This window comes from Artibeus jamaicensis, unplaced genomic scaffold, assembly GCF_021234435.1.
Source record: "Artibeus jamaicensis isolate MK-2021 breed Jamaican fruit bat unplaced genomic scaffold, CSHL_Jam_final scaffold_847, whole genome shotgun sequence".
NCBI classification, from domain to species: domain Eukaryota; kingdom Metazoa; phylum Chordata; class Mammalia; order Chiroptera; family Phyllostomidae; genus Artibeus; species Artibeus jamaicensis.
The window spans coordinates 9,197,887-9,218,560 of record NW_026522057.1 but is presented as its reverse complement, the minus strand read 5'-3'; the positions used below and the strand labels follow the sequence as shown (position 1 = coordinate 9,218,560).

At 38.3% G+C, this 20,674-nt stretch overlaps 1 protein-coding gene and 1 pseudogene across 11 annotated transcripts in view; both read right to left on the bottom strand.

Annotated features, from left to right (window-relative positions):
• The window catches only part of ZMYM6 (zinc finger MYM-type containing 6), a 40,346-nt gene that overhangs the window by 10,283 nt on the left and 9,389 nt on the right, over window positions 1-20,674 (bottom strand). For 8 of the 11 annotated variants that reach the window (XM_037149349.2, XM_037149345.2, XM_037149352.2 and 5 more), the window contains 9 exons: window positions 20,444-20,635; window positions 18,597-18,747; window positions 17,857-17,972; window positions 16,928-17,197; window positions 16,615-16,765; window positions 15,702-15,874; window positions 11,415-11,562; window positions 10,026-10,169; window positions 9,550-9,587 (listed from right to left, as the gene is read on the bottom strand). In XM_037149349.2, the coding sequence (XP_037005244.2) occupies window positions 9,550-9,587; window positions 10,026-10,169; window positions 11,415-11,562; window positions 15,702-15,874; window positions 16,615-16,765; window positions 16,928-17,197; window positions 17,857-17,972; window positions 18,597-18,747; window positions 20,444-20,635 (1,383 nt within the window). Of the gene's footprint in view, window positions 1-7,769; window positions 7,946-9,549; window positions 9,588-10,025; window positions 10,170-11,414; window positions 11,563-15,701; window positions 15,875-16,614; window positions 16,766-16,927; window positions 17,198-17,856; window positions 17,973-18,596; window positions 18,748-20,443; window positions 20,636-20,674 lie in introns of all 11 variants that reach the window. The other 3 variants (XR_005083092.2, XR_005083091.2, XM_037149351.2) reach the window with 2 other exon arrangements.
• Window positions 5,881-7,763, bottom strand: LOC128626659 (putative deoxyribonuclease TATDN2; annotated as a pseudogene).

The window sequence follows — 20,674 nt, the reverse complement described above, 5'->3', positions numbered from 1 at the left end:
TTATATGAAATGTTAAAGGGACTTATCTAAGAGAAAGAAGTTAAAGAAACATGAACAGTGAAAGGACAACAAACTCACAGTTATTAACAACCACACCTAAAACAAAAGCAAACTAAAAGGACAGCTAGATCAGGAGTGGAAACATAGAAATGAAGATCTCAAGGAGGGTTAGCAACAGGGGAGTGGGAGGAGGAGAAGGGGGGAGAAGGTACAGAAAATAAGTAGCATAGACAGTAGATAGAAAATAGATGGGGGGGCAAGAATAGCATGGGAAATATAGAATCTAAAGGAATTGAGACACAGGGTCATAAACTAAAGGGGGGGTAATGGTGGGGATGGGGGGTAGGGTGGAGGGGAATGAAGGGGGGAATAGAACTGTAACACCATAATCAATTAAATAAATAAATAAATAAATAAATAAATAAATAAATAACTTGAAAGAGATTCACATTTACGTCCCAGAGAAACAAAAAAACCCTCTAAAACTGTCATTAAAAAAAATTACACAGTACTACACTATTTGTTATTATTATACTTTTTTAGACCAAACTGGAAATTTTGGTCAGAGCTATTCTGTAACATAGTTTAAATGACTGGTTAAAGTGAATTATATAGGACTCCACACAGGACAAGATATACAGGGTGGGGCAAAAGTAGGTTTACAGTTGTGAGTACGTGAAGCACGGAGTTTATTCTTGTACTATTATTTATTAATTATTGTATTATTTTCCATATGAACAACTGTAAACCTACTTTTGCCCCAACATACATAGGGCAGAAACATTTAAATAAGAGATAATTTCCTGAAAACCCTGAATAATTTAAAACTAACAAGACTACTTACCCTATACATAAGGAGGATGGAAGAGTAAATAAATCTTTAACCAATATAGAATATTTTCATTATACATATTAATAATACTTAATATAAAATATAACACTTTAATTGTATATGGTTAATAACAAAATTAATTCTATACCAGTGACTTAGTAAAATATAATTTACTGATTTTAAAATATAATTTGATGTATAGTATATAATATACAAATAATTACAAAGTTAACTTAATGACAGTTCTAATGTAGTATACTGCCTGAAAGTAATTAAATAGAAGGTATCATTATCACCCTCCAACAACACGAATAATGGGAGGGTTAAGCGGAATCAAACTGGGACAAGCTATCTTTCCACATTATAATGAAGGGAGGTCTGATTCTCGTAAAGACTTCTGCTAAAGAATGAATCTAATATAGTTTGCATTTTCTCTCATTGTGGATTTCCTTCTTTTACTTTTTATTGAATTTATTGGGGTGACAGTGGTTAATAAAATTATGTATGTTTCAGGTGTAAAATTCTATAATACATCATCATCTGTATATTGTATTGTGTATTCACCGCCCCAAGTCAAGTCTTATTCTATCACCATTTATTCCCCCTTTACTTTCTTCTACTTCCCCTACCTACCTTTCATTATGGATTTAAAAATTTTTAATTCATTGACTTTAGAGAGGGAGGGGAGGGGGAGAAAGATAAACACTGATTTGTTGTTTCATTTATTTATGCATTCGTTGATTGATTCTCGTATGGGCCCTGACAAGGGACTGAATCAGCAATGCTGGCATATTGAGACAACATTCTAACCAGCTGAGCTACCTGGCCAGGGCTCATTGTGGACTTCTTGATATGCAGACACACTGTCCATCTTTTGCCTTGCCACCATGGAATGCACATCTAGATCATCTTCTTCAAAAATAGCACTGTTGCTGAAGTAACGTCAAAAGCCCCTATGTCAGTTACTTCACTGTTGGTTGATGTACTGAAGGTCCAGGCTAATTGCTAGGGCCCTCTTCCTGTTACCTTTTTCTTTTTCCTTCCTTCTCTTTCTTTCTTTTGTTGCTTCCAAGATGGGAAACAAATGTTTTGAGACACATCATTAGCCATAAGAAGTCACAAAGCTCCTATCATTCCCCCACTCCCTGTATATAATAAAGCTTAAATAGCTTATGAAGAATTTCACAAATGACATCTACATGATCTGAGAGCAATTAAATTTTTAGGAATTCTAATTCTTTAGTTCCAAAAGTAGAGAAATCCTATTGTTAGATTTCAACAACTAAAAGAATAATTAAAACTGTAGGTAAATGTGCTACCATCATGAATGACATAGTAACTATCTAGACCAAAAAGTTCATGACAAATAGACTATTTCAGCGGAAACAAATGGTCATTGATGTCCTTCATCTTGGCAAAACAATAGCACCTGAGATAGAAATGTATGAAAAACTAGCTAAAATATGCAACACCACACCAGACGTCATCTTTGTGTTTGGATTCAGAACCCGTCTTGGTGGTGGCAAGACAATAATAGGCTTTGGCATGACGTGTGATTCCTTGGATCACACCAAGAAAAATGAATCCAAACACCAACTTGCAAGACTTGTCCTATATGAACAGAAGACCTCAAGGAAACAGAGAGGAACACAAGAACAAAATGAAGCAAGTCGGCGGGGGGAGCTACAAAAACCTACGCTGATGCCGGCAGAAAGTGAGCTGGGGACTGGACAAGAGGAGAAGATTCTTCAGTTAGTTTATCTGTGGTGATTGTGCAGATTTTTCATGGGAGGATTAATAAACTAAGAGCTTAAAAAAAAACTGTAAGCAAGCTGAAGAGAATACCATCACCTTGTGCTCTTCTTGAACAGGCATGGTGCATTTAATCCAAGCCCATTTCCCCCAAATGCTCACAGCCTTGGGATGCCTTCAGACTTGGAAAAGATTTCTTTTTGACTCTCACTGTAGTCATGTGCAAAATGAAGGTCCCCCAAAGGTCCCCAAACCTGACTCTTTCAACAGCTCCTCCTTTAGACAACCTGTCAGTGTCCTGAGGTCACAGAAATCATAAATGCAGCCCTGAAATCCCTTAGGGGAGGAGCTGCTATAATTTTTCTTAACTGGCTAAAGGTCCCTTTGAAAAGGGACAACTTTTGAAAGACAACTTGGAATAGAGCATGTCCAAGTGCTAGTCGGGCAGGGTGGTAGATGCATGCCCTTCACCAGAATGGGGTAGTGCCCCCTCTGGAATGTTCTTTTTTCCTTTACCTGCTGATTTTAAGCTCCTAGAAAAAAACGAGAATTCTGGGATCTGCTTTCCTCTGTCACCTCCAGATCTCTGGAGGTGTTTTGGGAGCTCACTGTAGAGTTGAGAAAACACTTGCTCAGGAGACCCAGCTTGTTCCTCCCAGCTGGCAATGTCATTGCTGCTACCCATGGAGGCATAGCTAGAACACTGGGACTGTTGGTCCAATAGCTGGTGTAGTCACACCACAGACTACCGTTCCAATACCCAGGTACATGACAGTCAATGAGGAAGGCAGAAGGTTCTGGAACTGTTGAAAGTTTAAGTGGGACTTCCGGTCAAGATGTTGGCGTTGGCAGACATGGCTGGCCTCCTCATACAACCACACCAAAATTACAATTAAAATATAGAAACACCATCCTCAGAACTGTCAAAAATTGAGTTGAAGGGAAGTCTGAGAACTACAGAATTAAAGAAACACATCCATCCAGACTGGTAAGAGGAAAAGAGACATAGAATGGGCTGGTCCCACATCCAGGTGTAGTGAATAAAAACTTGGGAGGGATATCTTGGGAGCGAGGAGTCCAAGACTCACACCAGGCCCCTCAGCCCAGGGTTCCAGTGCCTGGAAGATAGGTCCCCATAACTTCTGGCTGCAAAAACCAGTGGGGACTAAGTCAGTGGAAGAAATTTATCGAGTCCCAAGCAGTTCCTCTCAAAGAACATGGACTTACTCAGACTGACTCTCTCTGAGCTCCGATACTGCGGTAGCAGCTTGAAAGGAACCAGTGGCATACAGGGAGGTACTGAAGTATCTGGCATCAAAGTGAGAGCTGGGGGACAGCTTTCTCCCAACCAGATAGGTGGGCAGAGGCCACTGTCCCTTTTCTGAACCCTCTCCCCACAAGCCACAGAGCTGGCAGGAAGGTGCCATATCTGAGACTCCTTTAATCTGGCTAACACCATTTTGTTCTACCCTGGAGATGCCTGAGACTGCATCCCACCCAACATATGGGCCCACCAAGCTGTTAACAGTGACTTTTCCATATGAATGGTGGGTCTTGGCTCATGCATCACGACTTCCTAAACCCTCTCAAATAAGCAACAGTTGGCCTCAGTGAGCCCCCAGCTCCTGTACCTCTTGCTAAGTGGCCCCAGGCCTAGCACTACCAAGAGCCAACTTAGATTCAGTATGGCTTCGCCTGAGAATCTCCAAGCCCAGCACAAGTAGCAGCCATCTCAGATTGCTTTACAGCTCATGGAGGGTGACCTAGGGCAGAATACAGGTGGGGGATGACCTTGGCCTGCACCTTCTGAGAAATGCCAGAGAGCCTACACACACAGTGTGGAGCTACACACCATGTCAGAACACCACCACTCTCCCTGCACAGCTGATTCTCCACGGAGGGCCGAGGTTGTTGGTAAGTGATCACAGCCAGTCCTTGTAGCTGACTGGCCTGTGTAAATCCCTCGCATTGACCTGCCAATAGCAATCATGGCTCAACTACAAGAGAAGGAGGTACTTAGCCCACACAAAGGGTGCACCTATGCCACTAGACCCCACAGGACACCTACTACATTAGGCCATGCTACCAAGACAGGGAATAATAGCATAAAAACAACATAGCGAGGCTGCCAAAATGGGGAGACAAGGAATCACATAGCCCAAGTAAAACAAGAGATCAAAACTCCAAAAAAAGAACCAAATGAAATGGAGATAAGCAGATGCATTTCAAATAGATGCAGAGTTTCAAACAGTGATTATAAGGATGCTCAAGGAACTTAGTGATGACCTCAACAGCATAAAAAAGATCCAGTCAGAAATGAAGGATACACTAACTGAAATAAAGAACAATTTAAAGGGAAACAACAGTAGAGTGGATGAAGCCAAGAATCAAATCAATGATTCGAAATATAAGAAAACACAAAACTAATCAGAATAAGAAAAAAATCCAAAAAAATTAGGACAATATAAATAGCCTCTAGGACAACTTTGATCATTCCTACATGTGCATCATAGGGGTACTAGGAGAAGAGAAAGAACAAGTCTATTAGAAAAATCTATTTGAAAAAAGAAAGAAAGAAAACTTTCCTAATTTGGTGAAGGACAGACAAATACAAGTCCAGGAAACACAGAAAGTCCCAACCAAAATAGATGCCCATTCCAAGACACATCATAATTAAAATTTTAACAGGGTGGAGGGGAATGAAGGGGGGAAATAGAACTGTAATGGCATAATTAATAAAAGATATTAAAAAAAATTTTAGCCAAAGGTTAAAGAAAATCGTAAAAGCAGCAAGAGAAAATAAGTTAGTTACCTACAGGGGAGTTCCCGTGAGACTGTCAGATGACTTCTCAAAAGAAACTTTGCAGGCCAGGAGGGACTGGCAAGAAACATACAAAGTCATGAAAAGCAGGGGCCTATAGCCAAGATTGCTCTATCCAGCCAAACTACATTTAGAATCAAGGGGCAGATAAAGAGCTTTCCAGACAAGGTAAAAAACTAAAGTTCATTACCACCAAGCCATTATTATATGAAATGTTAAAGGATTTATTTAAGAAAAAGGCCAGCCCTGGCTGCGGTAGCTCAGTGGATTGAGCGCCGGCCTGCGAACCAGACAATCGCAGTTCGATTCCCAGTCAGGGCACATGCCGGGGCTGCAGGCCGGTTCCCTGCAGGCCAGTTCCCAGCAGGGGATGCATGGGAGGCAACCATACATTGATGTTTCTCTCCCTCTCTCCTTCCCTTCCCCTCTAAAGATAAATAAATAAAATCTTTATTAAAAAAAAAAAAAGGCCAAAAGTATGAACAATAAAATGGCAATAAATATATATCTATCAACAAATCAATCTAAAAGCAAACTAAGCAAAAAAAAAACAGACCAAATAAATCATGGATATGGAGAGTTTTGATGGTGCCAGATGGCAGCAGGGTGTGGGGAAATGGGTGAAGAAGTGAGGAGATTAAGAAGTACGAATAGGTAGTTACAGAATAGCTGTGGGGATGTAAAGTACGGTATAAGAAATGGAGTAGTCTAAGAACTTATATGCATGACCCATGGACATGAACAATGGTGTGGGGATTGTATGAGGGAAAGAGGAATGCTGGGTGGAGGAGGACTAAGGGGAGAAAATTAGGACAACTTCAATAACATTATCAATAAAATATAGTTTATTTTTTAATAAAATATAATTTAAAAAAAAACAAAAGAAAGTTTCACTGAGATGGGCTCCTCCTGGGAGAAGGTAACTGGAGACCTCACCCATGTTGGGCGGGTCACTTTCTAGAGGTGTGCTGTCACTACCTCCATTTCTCCACATTTTTCACTTTCTAAATGAGAGTCAGTCATCCAAAAACTCTAGGGGTGGAGAGTGTGCATCAGTAACTCTCCTTCCATCACCACGTGCCTTCTTGCTGAGTTTCTCCGAAGGGTGCATCACCATTCTCCTGTCACAGAGGCTGTTCCTCTCTAGCACAGCTTTTTTTTCCTTTCACTCTGATCTCTGGAGCTGACTCTTTCTCTTTCCAAGGGGCAGACAGCGATACTTTTGGCTGGTCCTTCCCTGTAGTTTAATGCTCTCCTGTGTTTGATTTTGCCCTAGGGGCAGTATCTCCCTTCTTTTTTGGCATGGAATTTCCCAGAATACCCTGGATAGCCTTCAGATAAATCATCATAGAACCCTGGTCTCAAAGACTTTCCCTCTTCCTTTTATGAACCTTGTTGGTTCTCCAATTTATCATTTTGAGGTCAAGAGTTCACAGAATTACAAGGACTATCTTTGGAATTAATCTTAAGGCTGCAGGTTTTCTCCTCTACAAACACCATTTCTTCTAGAGAGGAGTTGGCAGGGCACAGAGGGGATCACCATGACATAAGAAACCACCATGTGCTCTGAATCAGGCAGCCATTGGGAGCAGCCCTATCCACATCTGTGCCAGAGGAATAGGAAGAAGATGTGGAGGAGGAATTTTTGCAGCAGGATAAGTCCCAGGACGAACCTCACTGTGCAGCTCATATCATCCTCCTTCCAGGTTTTCAGGTGCTTGAGACTGCTTGCCCCTCCAGGACTCAACACAGAGCCATCTGGAGGGGGCCTCATCATTGCACTTGCAGGAACACCCTTCTGGGTGCTGCTCCAAAGGTACTTGACCTTGGGCAGTTCCCACGCCACTGGCACCTTCCCACCTTCTTTCCACTGCCCATCACAGTTCTCTAGATTTCAGAAATGCCAAAACACTTTGGAAATGTCAAAATGCTGCAAGAGTTACTAAAGGCGTTGGTTAGGTTTCCAAGCCCACAATGTTTCTGCGATTACCAAACACTTCAGTTTACATGGCACTACTTCGGAGATATCAAAGCACTTCAAAAGACTGTAAGTGCTTTAAGGTCTACAACTGACAGCCAGAGCCTCAGCCCTTGGGCAGGCACGCAGCCCAGGGGCCAGGAATGCAATGGCCCACAGTGTAATGCAGTATGTGTCCCTTGCTGCTCTCACGGCCCACCTTTTTCATCCCTTTGCCACCATAGCCCTGACTGCCCAATCCCCAACCAACCCAATCCTGCAGCCACCACCAGAGATCTGACTCCACGGGATCTTTATTATTCTAATTCTAGCATGGCTTCCTTTATTAATTCATGGGGATCAAACCAAGCAAAATTTCAACATCCAACAACCTTGCACAAACTTACCACTTTCTTTACCACATTCACATTCTTTATTATGTTGTCTTCCAAGTTAAAGCCTCTTTAAATTATGGTAAAGTTGAAATGTTTTGATAGCTTTGAAGTTAGCGGGTATGGCTTGCCTGCTCATGTTTATATCCTTAATACCTTGGTGGGCTTTAAAATTGGAAAACCGGGGCAGGCTGGGTGGAGAGGGGCAAAGAGGGAAAAATTGGGACAACTGTAATAGCATAAACAATAAAATACTTTTTAATAAAATTAGAAAACCAGCTATGACTTCTAGTAAACCTTTTCGTTTCACTTTCCAGCTCCTTTCAAATCATCAAAAATACCTCATGCCCTGCCAGGTGGCTCAGTAGATTGGGCATTGTCCTGAAAACATAATGGTCACCAGTTCGATTCCAGTCAGGACACATGCCTGGGTTGCCAGTCAGGTCGCCAAAAGGGGATGGTGCAAAAGGCAACTGATTGATGTTTCTTTTGCATAATGGTATTTCTCTCCGTCACACCCTCCCTCCCCCTCTCTAAAAATAAATATATCTTTTTTTTTATTGTATTTATTTATCTTTAGAGGGGAAGGAAAGGAAAGAGGGAGAGAAATATCAATGTGTGGTTGCCTCTTGTGCATCCCCTGCTGGGAACTGGCCTGCAACCCAGGCATGTGCCCTGACTGGGAATCGAACCATGGTTGTTTGGTTTGCAGACCCACGCTCAATCCACTGAGCTATACCAGCCAGGGCAAATAATATCTTTAATAGACTACTTCATGCCTTAGCACAGATGATAGCTTGACCTTAGGAATGCATTATATCAACACTGACTTTATAGCCATGTTGCCAGGATTTTATCCATTTATTCCATTATCCTTGCCTTGTTATAAGATCATTTTGTGAACTAACAGGTGTACCTGCTTTACTGATGCTTTGGTTCTTATGAACATTATCTCTGATATTCTTCAGGATGCACTCTCCTAAATTAACAGGATGAGATATTGCAGCAGCCGTCTGGCAATCAATCTTCACAGAGTTTTATTACATTTAATTTCTGTTCCAAATTTATTAAATTCTGGGCATGCTTTTTAGCACTAGCACCACCATTTAATGAATCTGAATGACAGTTATTTGATATAAAAAATGATTTTGAATTGCATCATGAGCAAATGTTAAGAGAGCAGCCCACAGTCAGCAAAACACATTAACCTAAGATCTAAGACATTAGGTTCATGTGATATTGATAAAGAATGATGAGAATTTTGTTTTCCCACTAAGTGATGTTGACATAAGACAATAATGACATAGTCTGTAATCCTTTTAGCCTGTCACATTTGAAATTATGCATTTCCTCAATTTTTTTTTTAATTTTGGAAAGCTTTATAATATTTCAAATTTGAGACATAAAGTGGGGATTTAAATCTTTTTACTTTGCACTATTTTCAGCCTGGCATAATTCAAAGATGTACACAATGACACTACACTGAACTTCTTCAAGAGACTTTCTATTCTAAAAGAAAATTACTTGAAAGTAATAAAAGAGAAAAATAAGTAACAGATGGAATTAACAAGTATTTAAAGAAATTAAGGCACCAGACACAAATAATAATCAGGAATGCATTCTGATGAATAATGTAATTTTAAAATTTGAAAACAAAAATTAATACATAATATATTACTCCACATTTTTAAAGACTACGCTGTAAACAGAAATGTACTGAGATATATATTAGAAGGCTATATCCAAAATGAAAATAAAGTGGCATTATCAGGCAAATATTAACAATAAAACTTACATCTCTGATGATCTTTGCTGCATCTGTAGTAACTGCATCTGTTAAAAATTAAACATATGTTATTATCCACAGAATACCGAAAGCAAGAAGTTACTTTCCTCTCATGAAGGTGATCTAGAGCCTAGCCCAAAACTTCTCAAATATGGTCCAAAAATATTCAGCCTCAGTATCACCTAGGTTCTTAGTAAAAGATAAGGATTCCTAAGCTGCAATCCCCTCCTACAATATTATAATCTCTGGTGGTAAAGGCAGCTGTATTAAAATTATTTGGGTTCTTAAAAAAATAAACCACACATGCCACTTCCTTCCCAATCCATTCCAGCCAGCTTGCTACCCACTTCCCTCCAGGACAGAGAAGCATGTTTCCTCATGTAAGTATAAATAACAGTGAACACTAACAGCTACAATAACAGCTACACACACTAAACAATCTTCATTTCCACAGTTTAAACAAATGCCTTTATGCCAAGTCATACCTTTCAAACCACTGTTAGTGTTCCCTGTGGACTGGGCAGAAGATACTTTTGCTAATGACACCACACAGGTTATAACTGGTGTTGTATTTGTCTTGGCAGAAGGGAGCTCCACTGAAGCACTTGGTGCCTTAGAAATAGTCACTGCTTAAAATAAAAAGGTAAGACCTAGTATAAACAAAAGGGTCACACACACACACACACACACACACACACACACACACACAGAAAAACCATGTAACAACTAAATTTTCAAGATGCACTGCAAATATCTAACTCAGTATAATGTTGGGTTGGGTGATACTACTGGTCAGATTAGTGTTTATTAGGACTTAAAGAGAGGCTGGTGCTCTGAAATTACAAACTTCAAATGATATTTAACAGGTAAAAATATAATGTACTGCCTTCAGGGTTAGTTGGGCTTTTCCATTCATGAATATTAAAACTTCTACACCTATGTTGCTTCAAATAAAAATTTAACATGACAACTTTTATAAATAAGTTGGTGACATAGGTATAAATAAGTTTTGGCCTATCCACACAGGAACACCAGTTTTTTTAACCTACATCACAGAATGAAAACTCTACCACCCACCTGACTAACCTCAGGGAATGGATGATAACAAACAAGATTAGCTAGAAGGCATATCTGGATGATGATTAATAAGATTGCAAAGGCAAAGAAGAGCCAGACTATAAGGAGCCAAAGCACATGGAATCTGTCAATTAAGCAGCGCTCCAGGCTTTGATCAGAGAACAGAATGTCAAATGTTTTTAAACTTAGAGAAGTCCTACTTCACGGAACTACTTTAAAAACATGCCATCTATCTATCTATTCATATGAATATTTTGACCACATTAGCTGTCCTACTTGCAAAATTATTTTATTCTTAGCCAAGAAAAACATTGCTACCCATGAAGAACTGGTCTACTTTATTTTCTGATATAATTAATGTGTTGTTCTTTCTTCCTTGGCTACAAACAAGCTCTGGATCAAATCTTACCAGTCACAGAAACTATATTAACACACTTATATCCTCTCCCTTTGCCTGCCCTAATTTCCTATTTTTATTTTTAGTTTATTAACTGAATAGCATCTATCCCTGGTATGGTTATTTATATATGGGTAAAGTCAATCAAAAGCAATCAAATCTAATTTTCCTATAAAATTAGTGCTTCTACATTTATTATTCTTGGTGTTTGACTATGACAGCAAAAAGCATCAGGATTAATTTTCCCTCAAGGGCAATCTTTAAGGATTCTTACAGGAAATTTTAAAGAAATTCAGGCTATCTAAATCTAGTGAAAAAAATTTTTTTATTTACAACTGTGTACGCTGGTATTATATCCTAGCACTGACATAAAGATCCCATTAGCCAAATTTAATTTTACCTTTACTTTGTGAATCGGGGTCATTTGTAGTTTGCTGATGACAAAACTCCAAGACACAAAATAGATTACAAAAATGTTTGATGTTTCCTCGCCATTTTATGGACTCATTTAGCTTACCCTGTCGTTTGCAAGCATCACACTTGGCCATCTGAGAAAGAAATGTAAGAGAGGATAGGCTTAAAACAATAAAATAATAAAAAGATAACATTATGAGTCAGTTGAGATCACATAATATAAGACTTCTATCAATGATACATCTAATAAGGGGCTAATATCCAAAATTTATAAAGTACTCAACACTAGAAAAGCAAACAATCCAATTTAAAAATGGGCAAAGAACCTGTGTAGACACTTCTCCAAGGAGGACATACAGATGGACAATAGACATATGAAAAGATGCTCAATATCACTAATTATCAGTAATATATCACCTTACACCTATTGGAATGGCTATCATCAATAAAACAACATTCAAGTGTTGGTGAGGATATGGAGAAAAGGGAACCCTTGTGCACTATTGGTGGGAATGCAAATGGAAAACAGTATAGAAGTTCCTCAGAAAATTACAAATGGAACTGCCTTATGATACAGTGATTCCATTCCTGGGCATTTATCCAAAGAAACACAAAATAGTAATTTGAAAGAATATATGCACCCCTATGTTCATTATGGCATTATTTACAATAGCCAAGCTATGGAAGCAATCCAAATACCCATCAACAGATGAGTGGATAAAAAAGCTGTGAAAGATATATACAATGGAATATCACTCAGCCATAAAAAAATAAAATTGTACCATTTGTGACAGCATGGATGGACCTAAAGAGTATTATGCTAAGTGAAATAAGTCAGTTAGAGAAAGATAAATATCATGATTTCACCTATATATGGAAACTAAAGAACAGAATAAATTAACAAAATTGAAACAAACACATATAGAGAGAGAACAGACTGACAATAGCTAGAGGAGAGGGATGTTGGGGGACTACATGAAAAAGGCAAAAGGATTAAGAAGTACAAAATAGTCACAGAGATGTAATGTACAGCATAGGGAATATAGTTAATAATACTGTAATAACTCTGTATAATGCTAGGTAGGTACTTGAAATATCAGAACGCTTTATAAAATATATGATTGTCTAATGACTATGCCATACATCTGAAACTGATACAAAATAGTATTAAATGTAAACTGCAACTGAAATATAAAAAATATATACTGTGGCTAAAAATATATATTCTTGGTTCCAGTCACCGTAGGTCGACATGCCTCACCTCATAACACAACTGTAAGAAGGAAGACAACTAACTTAGAAACAAAAAAACACCCAGAACTTCCAGGAAATCACCCAGAACTATATGGAAGTCAGACAACCAAGGATTTAAAGAAGCTATATTCATCCAGACAGCCAGGAGGGGCAGAGACAGGAAGTTGAGGTAGTGAGGACCCGGTGAGGCAGCAAGGCAATATCTGGCAGGACAGGCAGCCCCACATTCATTATGTGGTGGATAAAAATCAGGGGGACACCCTGTGGGCAGCAAGCCCCACCCCAGGCCGGACTGGGCAGCCCAGGGCTCCAGCACTAGGAAAAATAAAGCTGCATAACTTCTGACTATAAACCCAGTGGGGGTTAAGGCAGCAGCAGAAGCTGCTGGTACATACCCAAACCCACCCACCCTGGGAACCACAACTGGGACAGCAGCTGAAGGAACACCAACTGCATATGGGAAGTGTGTGAAATGACTGGACATAAAGTTGAGGGCCAGGCAAGCCCCCAGAAGTTAGCCAGCAGTAGCATTGTCCCCTCTTCAACCTTACCCACACACACATGAAGCTGTGGTTGCTCCGCCCTGGCAAATACCCAAGGCTCCACCCCATACGAGTTAACAGGTGCACTGAAAGGGAATCAAAACAGCTCTACCTAGCACACAGACACAGGGAGGCTGCCAAAATCAGGAGACAAAGAAATATGGCCCAAATGAAGAGAATAGAACCCCAGAAAAAGAACTAAGCTACGAGGAGAGAGACAACCTATCAGATGCTGAGTTCAAAACACTAGTGGTTAAGAATGCTCAAAGATCCCATTGAATACAGTAAGGCTCTACTAAGGGAAATCGAGAAAAATCTACAGGAAACCAACAGTGAAAGAAAAGAAGCCAAGATTCAGATCAGTGATTTGGAACATAAGGAAGAAATGAACATTCAACCAGAACAAAACGAAGAAACAAGAATTTTAAAAAATGATGAATTTAAGAAGACTCCGGAACATCTCCAAAAGGGTCAACATCCAAATCATAAGGATGCCAGGAGAGGAGGAAGAGCAAGAAATTTAAAAATTATCTGAAAAAACAGTGAAAGAAAAACTCCCTAATTTGTCAAAGGAAATAGACATACAAGTCCAGGAAGCACTGAGAATCCCAAACAAGTTGGACCCAAAGAGATCTTCAACGAGACACATCATAATTAAAATGTCAAAGGTTAAAGATAAAGAGAGGATCTTAAAAGCAGCAACAGAAAGACAGACAGTTGCCTACAAAGGAGTTCCCATAAAATTACCAGCTGATTTCTCAAAAGAAATTTTGCAGGCAAGAAGGAAATGGCAAGAACTATACAAAGTGATAAAAACTAAGGACCTACAACCAAGATTACTCTATCCGGCAAAGCTATTATTTAGAATTGATGGGCAGATAAAGTGCTTCCCACATAAGGTAAAGCTTAGAGTTCATCACCAAGCCCTTATTATATGAAATGTTAAAGGCACTTACTTAGGGAAAAGAAGATCAAAACTATGAACATTAGCCCTGGCTGGTGTAGCTCAGTGGATTGAGTGCCGGCTTGCAGACCAAAGGGTCACTGGTTTGATTCCCAGTCAGAGCACATGCCTGGGTTGCAGGCCATGTCCCCAGTTGGAGGTGTGCAAGAAGCAACCACACATTAATGTTTCTCTCCCTCTCTTTCTCCCTCCCTTTCCTGCTCTCTAAAAATAAATAAATAAAATCTTTAAAAAATCTTAAAAAAAAAACAACTTACCAACATTAAAGTGACAACACAAAAAACTCACAACCATCAATAACTGAATCTAAACAAAAACAAACAACTAGAACAGGAACAGAATCATAGATACGGAGATCATCTGGAGGGTAACTGGGAGGATGAAGGGGGGAAAAGGTACAGGGAATAAGAAGCATAACTGGGTAGGTACAAAATATATAGGTGCAGGTTAAAAATAGTATAAGGCAACAGAGAAGCCAAAGAACTTACATGCACAATCCATGGACATGAACTAAGAGGGGATCGCTGGAGGGAAGGGGAGAACCAGGCGGGGGGGGGGGGGGGCGGCAAAGGGGGAAAAATTGGGACAATTGTAATAGCATAATCAATTAATTACACTTTAAAAAAGAAAAAATATATATTCTTGTTTCATATAGATACCCTCAACTGAACAAATATAAACACTGATCTCCTATTTTCTGAAATTACCAATTAAGAAATCTAAAAATAGGTTCTGTCTTTAAAAAATTAAGAGGCAGCATACTGCAGTAGGAACAATATGGGCTTTGGAGTCATAAAGACTTTGATTCATTCAACAAATATCTAATGAGGTATCTTGAGTACTAAGATAGGTCGTAGTCATACTAATATAACTATGAAAATCACATACGTCTCCTCAAGAAGATTTTATCTTGAGGGTTAGGGAGACAAGTAAACAGAAGACTTCACTGGAGTGTTAGAGGTGCTGTCTAGCTTCATCTGCCAGCTTCTTTAAGGACATGTTACTCTTTCTTTATTTAGAAGCTGGCAAAAATATTCCTACCTCTCGGGATTCTGGTGGGGATTAAACACTTAGGAAGTACTAGATAGGTTCTACTGGTTCAATTAACCATAGCTTTCATTGTCAGCCTTTCAAAAAATTAATTTTTTTAAAAAGTCAGTCATAGTCATTTGACCTATGAAATAAGAACAAGGTCTGACTTCAAATTCCTCAGAGTAACCTTCTGTATAACAGCCTTATGGCAACTTAACTATATAAAGTTCTAACTTGAAAAAACTCCATATAAGCAAAATTTAAAAGGAATATAACTTTAAATAACAACAAAGACTCCAGAAATTCTGTATTCTTTAGCCCAAAGAGTTCAAGTTTATTATCAATTAAATCTTGCTTCAGGAACCCACAGTTTATTTTACCCAGTTCTAAACACAAAATTTTATTCACATAACCTGAACACACTTCCAACAGAAAATAACTTTTACAAACTTCAGGAAACCAAAAGGTATATTATATTTACCTGATAAAACAGAACGGTATATTTGGACATGCAATCTTCACAACAAAATTCTTCTAACTTGCCCTCCAATCGATTTTCTACCAAATTAGGGGATGTCTGTAAACAATAGCTGCACATCCTACAGTAGTTTCCCCACAGTTCTCCAAAGTCACGAGCAGAGAGGTATTTGCAAACTGAGAAACAAAAATGAAGAAACATCAATTTACATTAACTTGAAGAAGGTAAAGTGAGACTACAGTCTTAGATGCCAACTTTTAAGTTAATTCCTAAATACTGGACACAATTATTTGCCTCTAGGTTAAAGGACAGTCTCTATATTCACAAAACAAACTCATATCACCTTTTACATATACTCTAAACATTAAGCCATCTATATTCAAAAACACACGTGGTTTCTTAAGCCAAGAAGCCATAACTGCTTAAGTACTTTCTTCACAAACAGGTGGAAGAAGAAAAAGATCTCTGAAGTCACAGCCCTACTTATGAAGAGATTTTTTGTATTTTATACCAGGGGCTTCCAAACTTTTGGGCACCAGGAACAGGTTTTATGGAAGACAGTTTTTCCACACACCGGGGTGAGGAAGATGGTTTCGGAATAATTCAATCACATTACATAAAATCTTACCTGGTGTTGTGTGGCCCAGTTCCTAAGAGCCATGGATCCCAGGGGTTGGGGATCCCTGCTCTATACTAATATCATCGAACTGATATTTCAAAAGTTTTTCTTTACTGCAATTATTGTAACATTTAAAAAATAAACTTTAAAGTGAGTTAAATATAACTCAAAAGCTTCAAATTACACTTCACAAAACAAAAATTCCTTTAAATTAATTGTGGATTAACAGCCCACCTCATAATGACTATTTCATAACAACCACATGCCCAGTGGATAAAACTGAACTTTTTTCTTTACCTTCACTACAGAATGGCTTATCAACCCCTGAGAATCGTACAGTCTCCTTTATAATTTTCTGTAGTTTACAGTAGTCACACATTGCTATAACTTTATTTTTCTTTTTGTAGTCATCAGAGCAAGTCTTGCCACAAAACAGAAACATTTTACTCTGCAGAAAAAGAAGAATCATTAAGACCTAATTATACAGTTGCTTTAAGATATCCTTTTCCTTCTCATTTCAAAGCAAATTAAGTAACTGTCAAAGATGAAGAGACAAAAATGCTTGTATTGGATAAGATTTTATTCAATTCCTTTCACGATCTCTCTTTACCTTGTAGAAAAGCAGCTCTGGTTTTGTGGCAAACAGATGGTTACAATGCTGACACTTGAGTTTAACAACTGCATGGGTTGAAGCAACTTGCTGGGAGTGTGCAGCAAGAGACTGAAGACCGGCTGCAGCAGAGCTAGTGATGGGGCTGGGGGAAACTCCGGAGGTGTTACCCCCTCCTGCTGATGCTGTTGACTGGGATGGTGGGCTTACTTGGCCCTGAGACAGCGGCACTGCTGAAGAGTTTGTTCCTTTTGGCTTGTTAAATACATTCTAAATGGACACAAATAAGGCAAAGATTTTTAACAACTGAGAAAAAATGGAACTCGGTGATTTTCATTTTCTCACTTTAGTAAGTTAACTCCCATGCGACATTTCTCTAGAATATATGAAGTGGTACACAGAAAGAGTTTAACTGGCATACTTCCAGAATAGAAGGACTGAGAAATGTAGGCTTTCCAGAAAAAGACCTCTAGTACATATGACCCTAATAAATTAGAGCAGGTCTCTCCTTTCCCCCAAGATTCCCCTCTACCTACACTCCCATCACAACCAGCTTCTAATGGCTATGAAGAGCACAGTGGCCACAAGCAGTGTCTTTCCCCTACTACCAGGGCACTGTATTGGACATCATCCCACCCTGGAGGATCACTAAACTCCCCTTTCTCTGAAAGTGTGAACAAAATGTGACAAGTGTGGGCTTACAAACTCAGCACCAGAAGTCATTATGTACCTGGCCCAGGATGAGAGGAAGGAACACATGAACACATTACCATACCACATATCCAAACCACATTCTAGCTTCTACAGTTGAACAGAATTTTTTTCTAACTTAAATTTAATCTTTTTTAAGTGTGGACCTTCGGCGGTGAACATTTTGCCACAGACCAATGGCTAAGAGAATTGCAGGAATAAAATACCTTAGGCCATACCTGGAAAGCCACAACACAGCTGGAGCTGCAGAAGCTGTATATAGTTCCACTGGACATAGCTAAGTGATACCGAGAGATTGCTGAGGTTTTACAACTATGACACGAAACCTGGACACCTTGGTAACCAAAAACAGAAACCAATGAGTAAGTTACACAGATGGGCAAATAATCCAAAAATGTGTTACAATAAGAACACAAATAATAATATACAAAACAAAAATCAAGGAACTTTATAATACCCTGTAAAGTTAACTACAACTTCCTCAATTAAGTCCCATTTACACAAAAACTAACTTGAAAGTTATGGTTTTTTTTTTCTTTTCATATATGAAACTTTAAAAAAAAATCTCAACCAAGGTAATCTGTGAAAAATTATTTTCACTTAAAAATCTGTTCTCTGCCCTGGCTGGTGTAGCTCAGTGGATTGAGCGTGGGCCTGCGAACCAGAGGATCACAGTTTAATTCCCAGTCAGGACACATGCCTGGGCTGCAGGGCAGTTCCCAGCAAGAAACGCACAAGAGGCAACCATACACTGATATTTCTCTCCCTCTCTCCTTCCCTTCCCCTCCAAAAATAAATAAATAAATAAATAATCTTTTTAAAAAATCAGTTCTCTGAAAGTAAAACAATCTTGTGTCACTATTTAACCATATAGATTTTACAACAAAATGAAGGAAAAGCCATTACATTCTTCTTCAACAGTTATTAAATCTATAAATGTATCAAATTTAAACATTACCTGAAGAAATAACTGTCTTAACTCTGTAAGCAGATAAACAATTAATAGAGCAGAAAAGTTCAGTTTTGCCTGAGTCATTCGTAGTCTCAATCATTTCAGCTGAGGGCCTCAATGATTTTCCCAAGGCATACGGAGGCATCTGGGCTGAATTCTGTTAAAACAAAGTAACATTCACATGCCTAAGCATACAGTACATATATACATATTGTTTAAAAAAAAGAAAAAAGAAAAGCTACCTATAACCACTGCCTTTGGTTCAAATATTTGAGCATGACAGTGAGGCCACACCAAGCACAGACTTTTCTGAAAGTTGGAATATGAGAAAAGTAGGTTCTTTCATACAATAATAAAATGTAAATGGAAGAAAATCAGTAACTACTCAGATATACTAACAACAACAAAACACATTAAAAGTAATGAATTAGATAGTCATACTTTTCTCATTGCAAATAATCACAGAAGACCAGGTAATCCATGAACCAAAAGGCCATCTCAGCACAGACTTGGACATCAATCTAGGAAGGGTCTAGCACCTTTAAGGTTACTTAACTAGTAAGACCCTCTGGGAGGAGGAGACAGAAATCATGTTTAATGTATATTAGGTCATCTTGCAGAACTGCTTGTTTACAAGCTGAGTTTCAAAATAAAAACTCCTCATAAGATTACTCACGTTTTAAGAAACAATAATAATAATGGCTACTATGTATATCGATTACCAATATTATTACTAATTTAATGAGTGCTTACCAAGAGCCAGGACCCATGTTAAACTATTTATATGCACTGTATCAAAGAATTATTTAAACACAGCAAAGATACTTTAAAAAATTAACAAAAAGTTTAAATTACCTTTAATTAGATTAAATTAACAGATAAACAGAAAAGTAAGAGATTAAACTTATTTCATCTGATTCGAAAGTCCAGGCTCCCAACTACTACAGTAATACTGTCACTGACACAATATAAGGCTTCTCGGTGAGAAATTACATGGGGAAGTAAATGGTGAAAATATATCAATTGTGAAGTTTCATTACATAATCTTCCTGGTAAAAGAACAACATCATTTATAGAGTACAGTTGATAGAATACAGTATCATTAAGAAAATTAGAAATAGAACTGATTTTTGGATCATATATATAAAAATAGATTTTTGGATCATATAAAAAAATGGATTCTGTGACAGTAGGAACCAGATTGCCAGAAGTTGTGACTCTTAGAAAAGTAATACCTTTCAAAGATGAACGTCTATCACCAACTACTCAGAGGAATTAAATATAAATCAAACTATTTGCTTACTAAAAAAAATTTTAATAACTTACATCTTATTTTAAATACGTACTTTTTAAAGAGCCCAAACTATTTAATAATAATTAAATCAACACAAATTGATATATTTAGTAATCAAATGAACCCATTATTCATTTTAATAAATTAGTTAAGTATTCTAATAAGGCAATGATGCCAAAATAATTACAATTCATGCCAAAACACATTAAAAAATATATTTTCTAAAAGGAAAAGATATGCTTCAGATTCATTGATTTTAGCATTTTGTGACTTTCAGTTATAGTTTATTTACAGTAATATGAGGGTTTTCTTTATTATCTATCTGTCACAACAAATTTCAGACTCATATACAGCAAATCATGAAATAACATGTGTGAATTCCTGGCCATGAAAGAAACCCTAAAAATGACCTCGTTCACATAGATCATCTTACTGCCACAATCAACTCATACAGCACCAACACTGGGAAGAGCTCACTCTTTTTCACTGTGCACTCCACCCTGCACAGTCACCTCCAAAGGTGTGGGCCTGACCATATGCAGCAGGTTGATCCTCATACCTGCTTGTATGCTGTGATGCTTGTTGAGGTAAAAACCTTCTGGGACTGGCAAGGACCAGAGCTGCTATAGCAGTAGCTCCCACAGTTCTCACAACAGTTCATGGTGAGGTTGTTGGCAGAATGAAATTTTGAAAAACAGGCATCACTACAAAGACCATGTACCGCATTTTGATATTTCACTTCAAATCGAATCTAGGAAATGAAAACATATACACATACAAAATAAGCAGA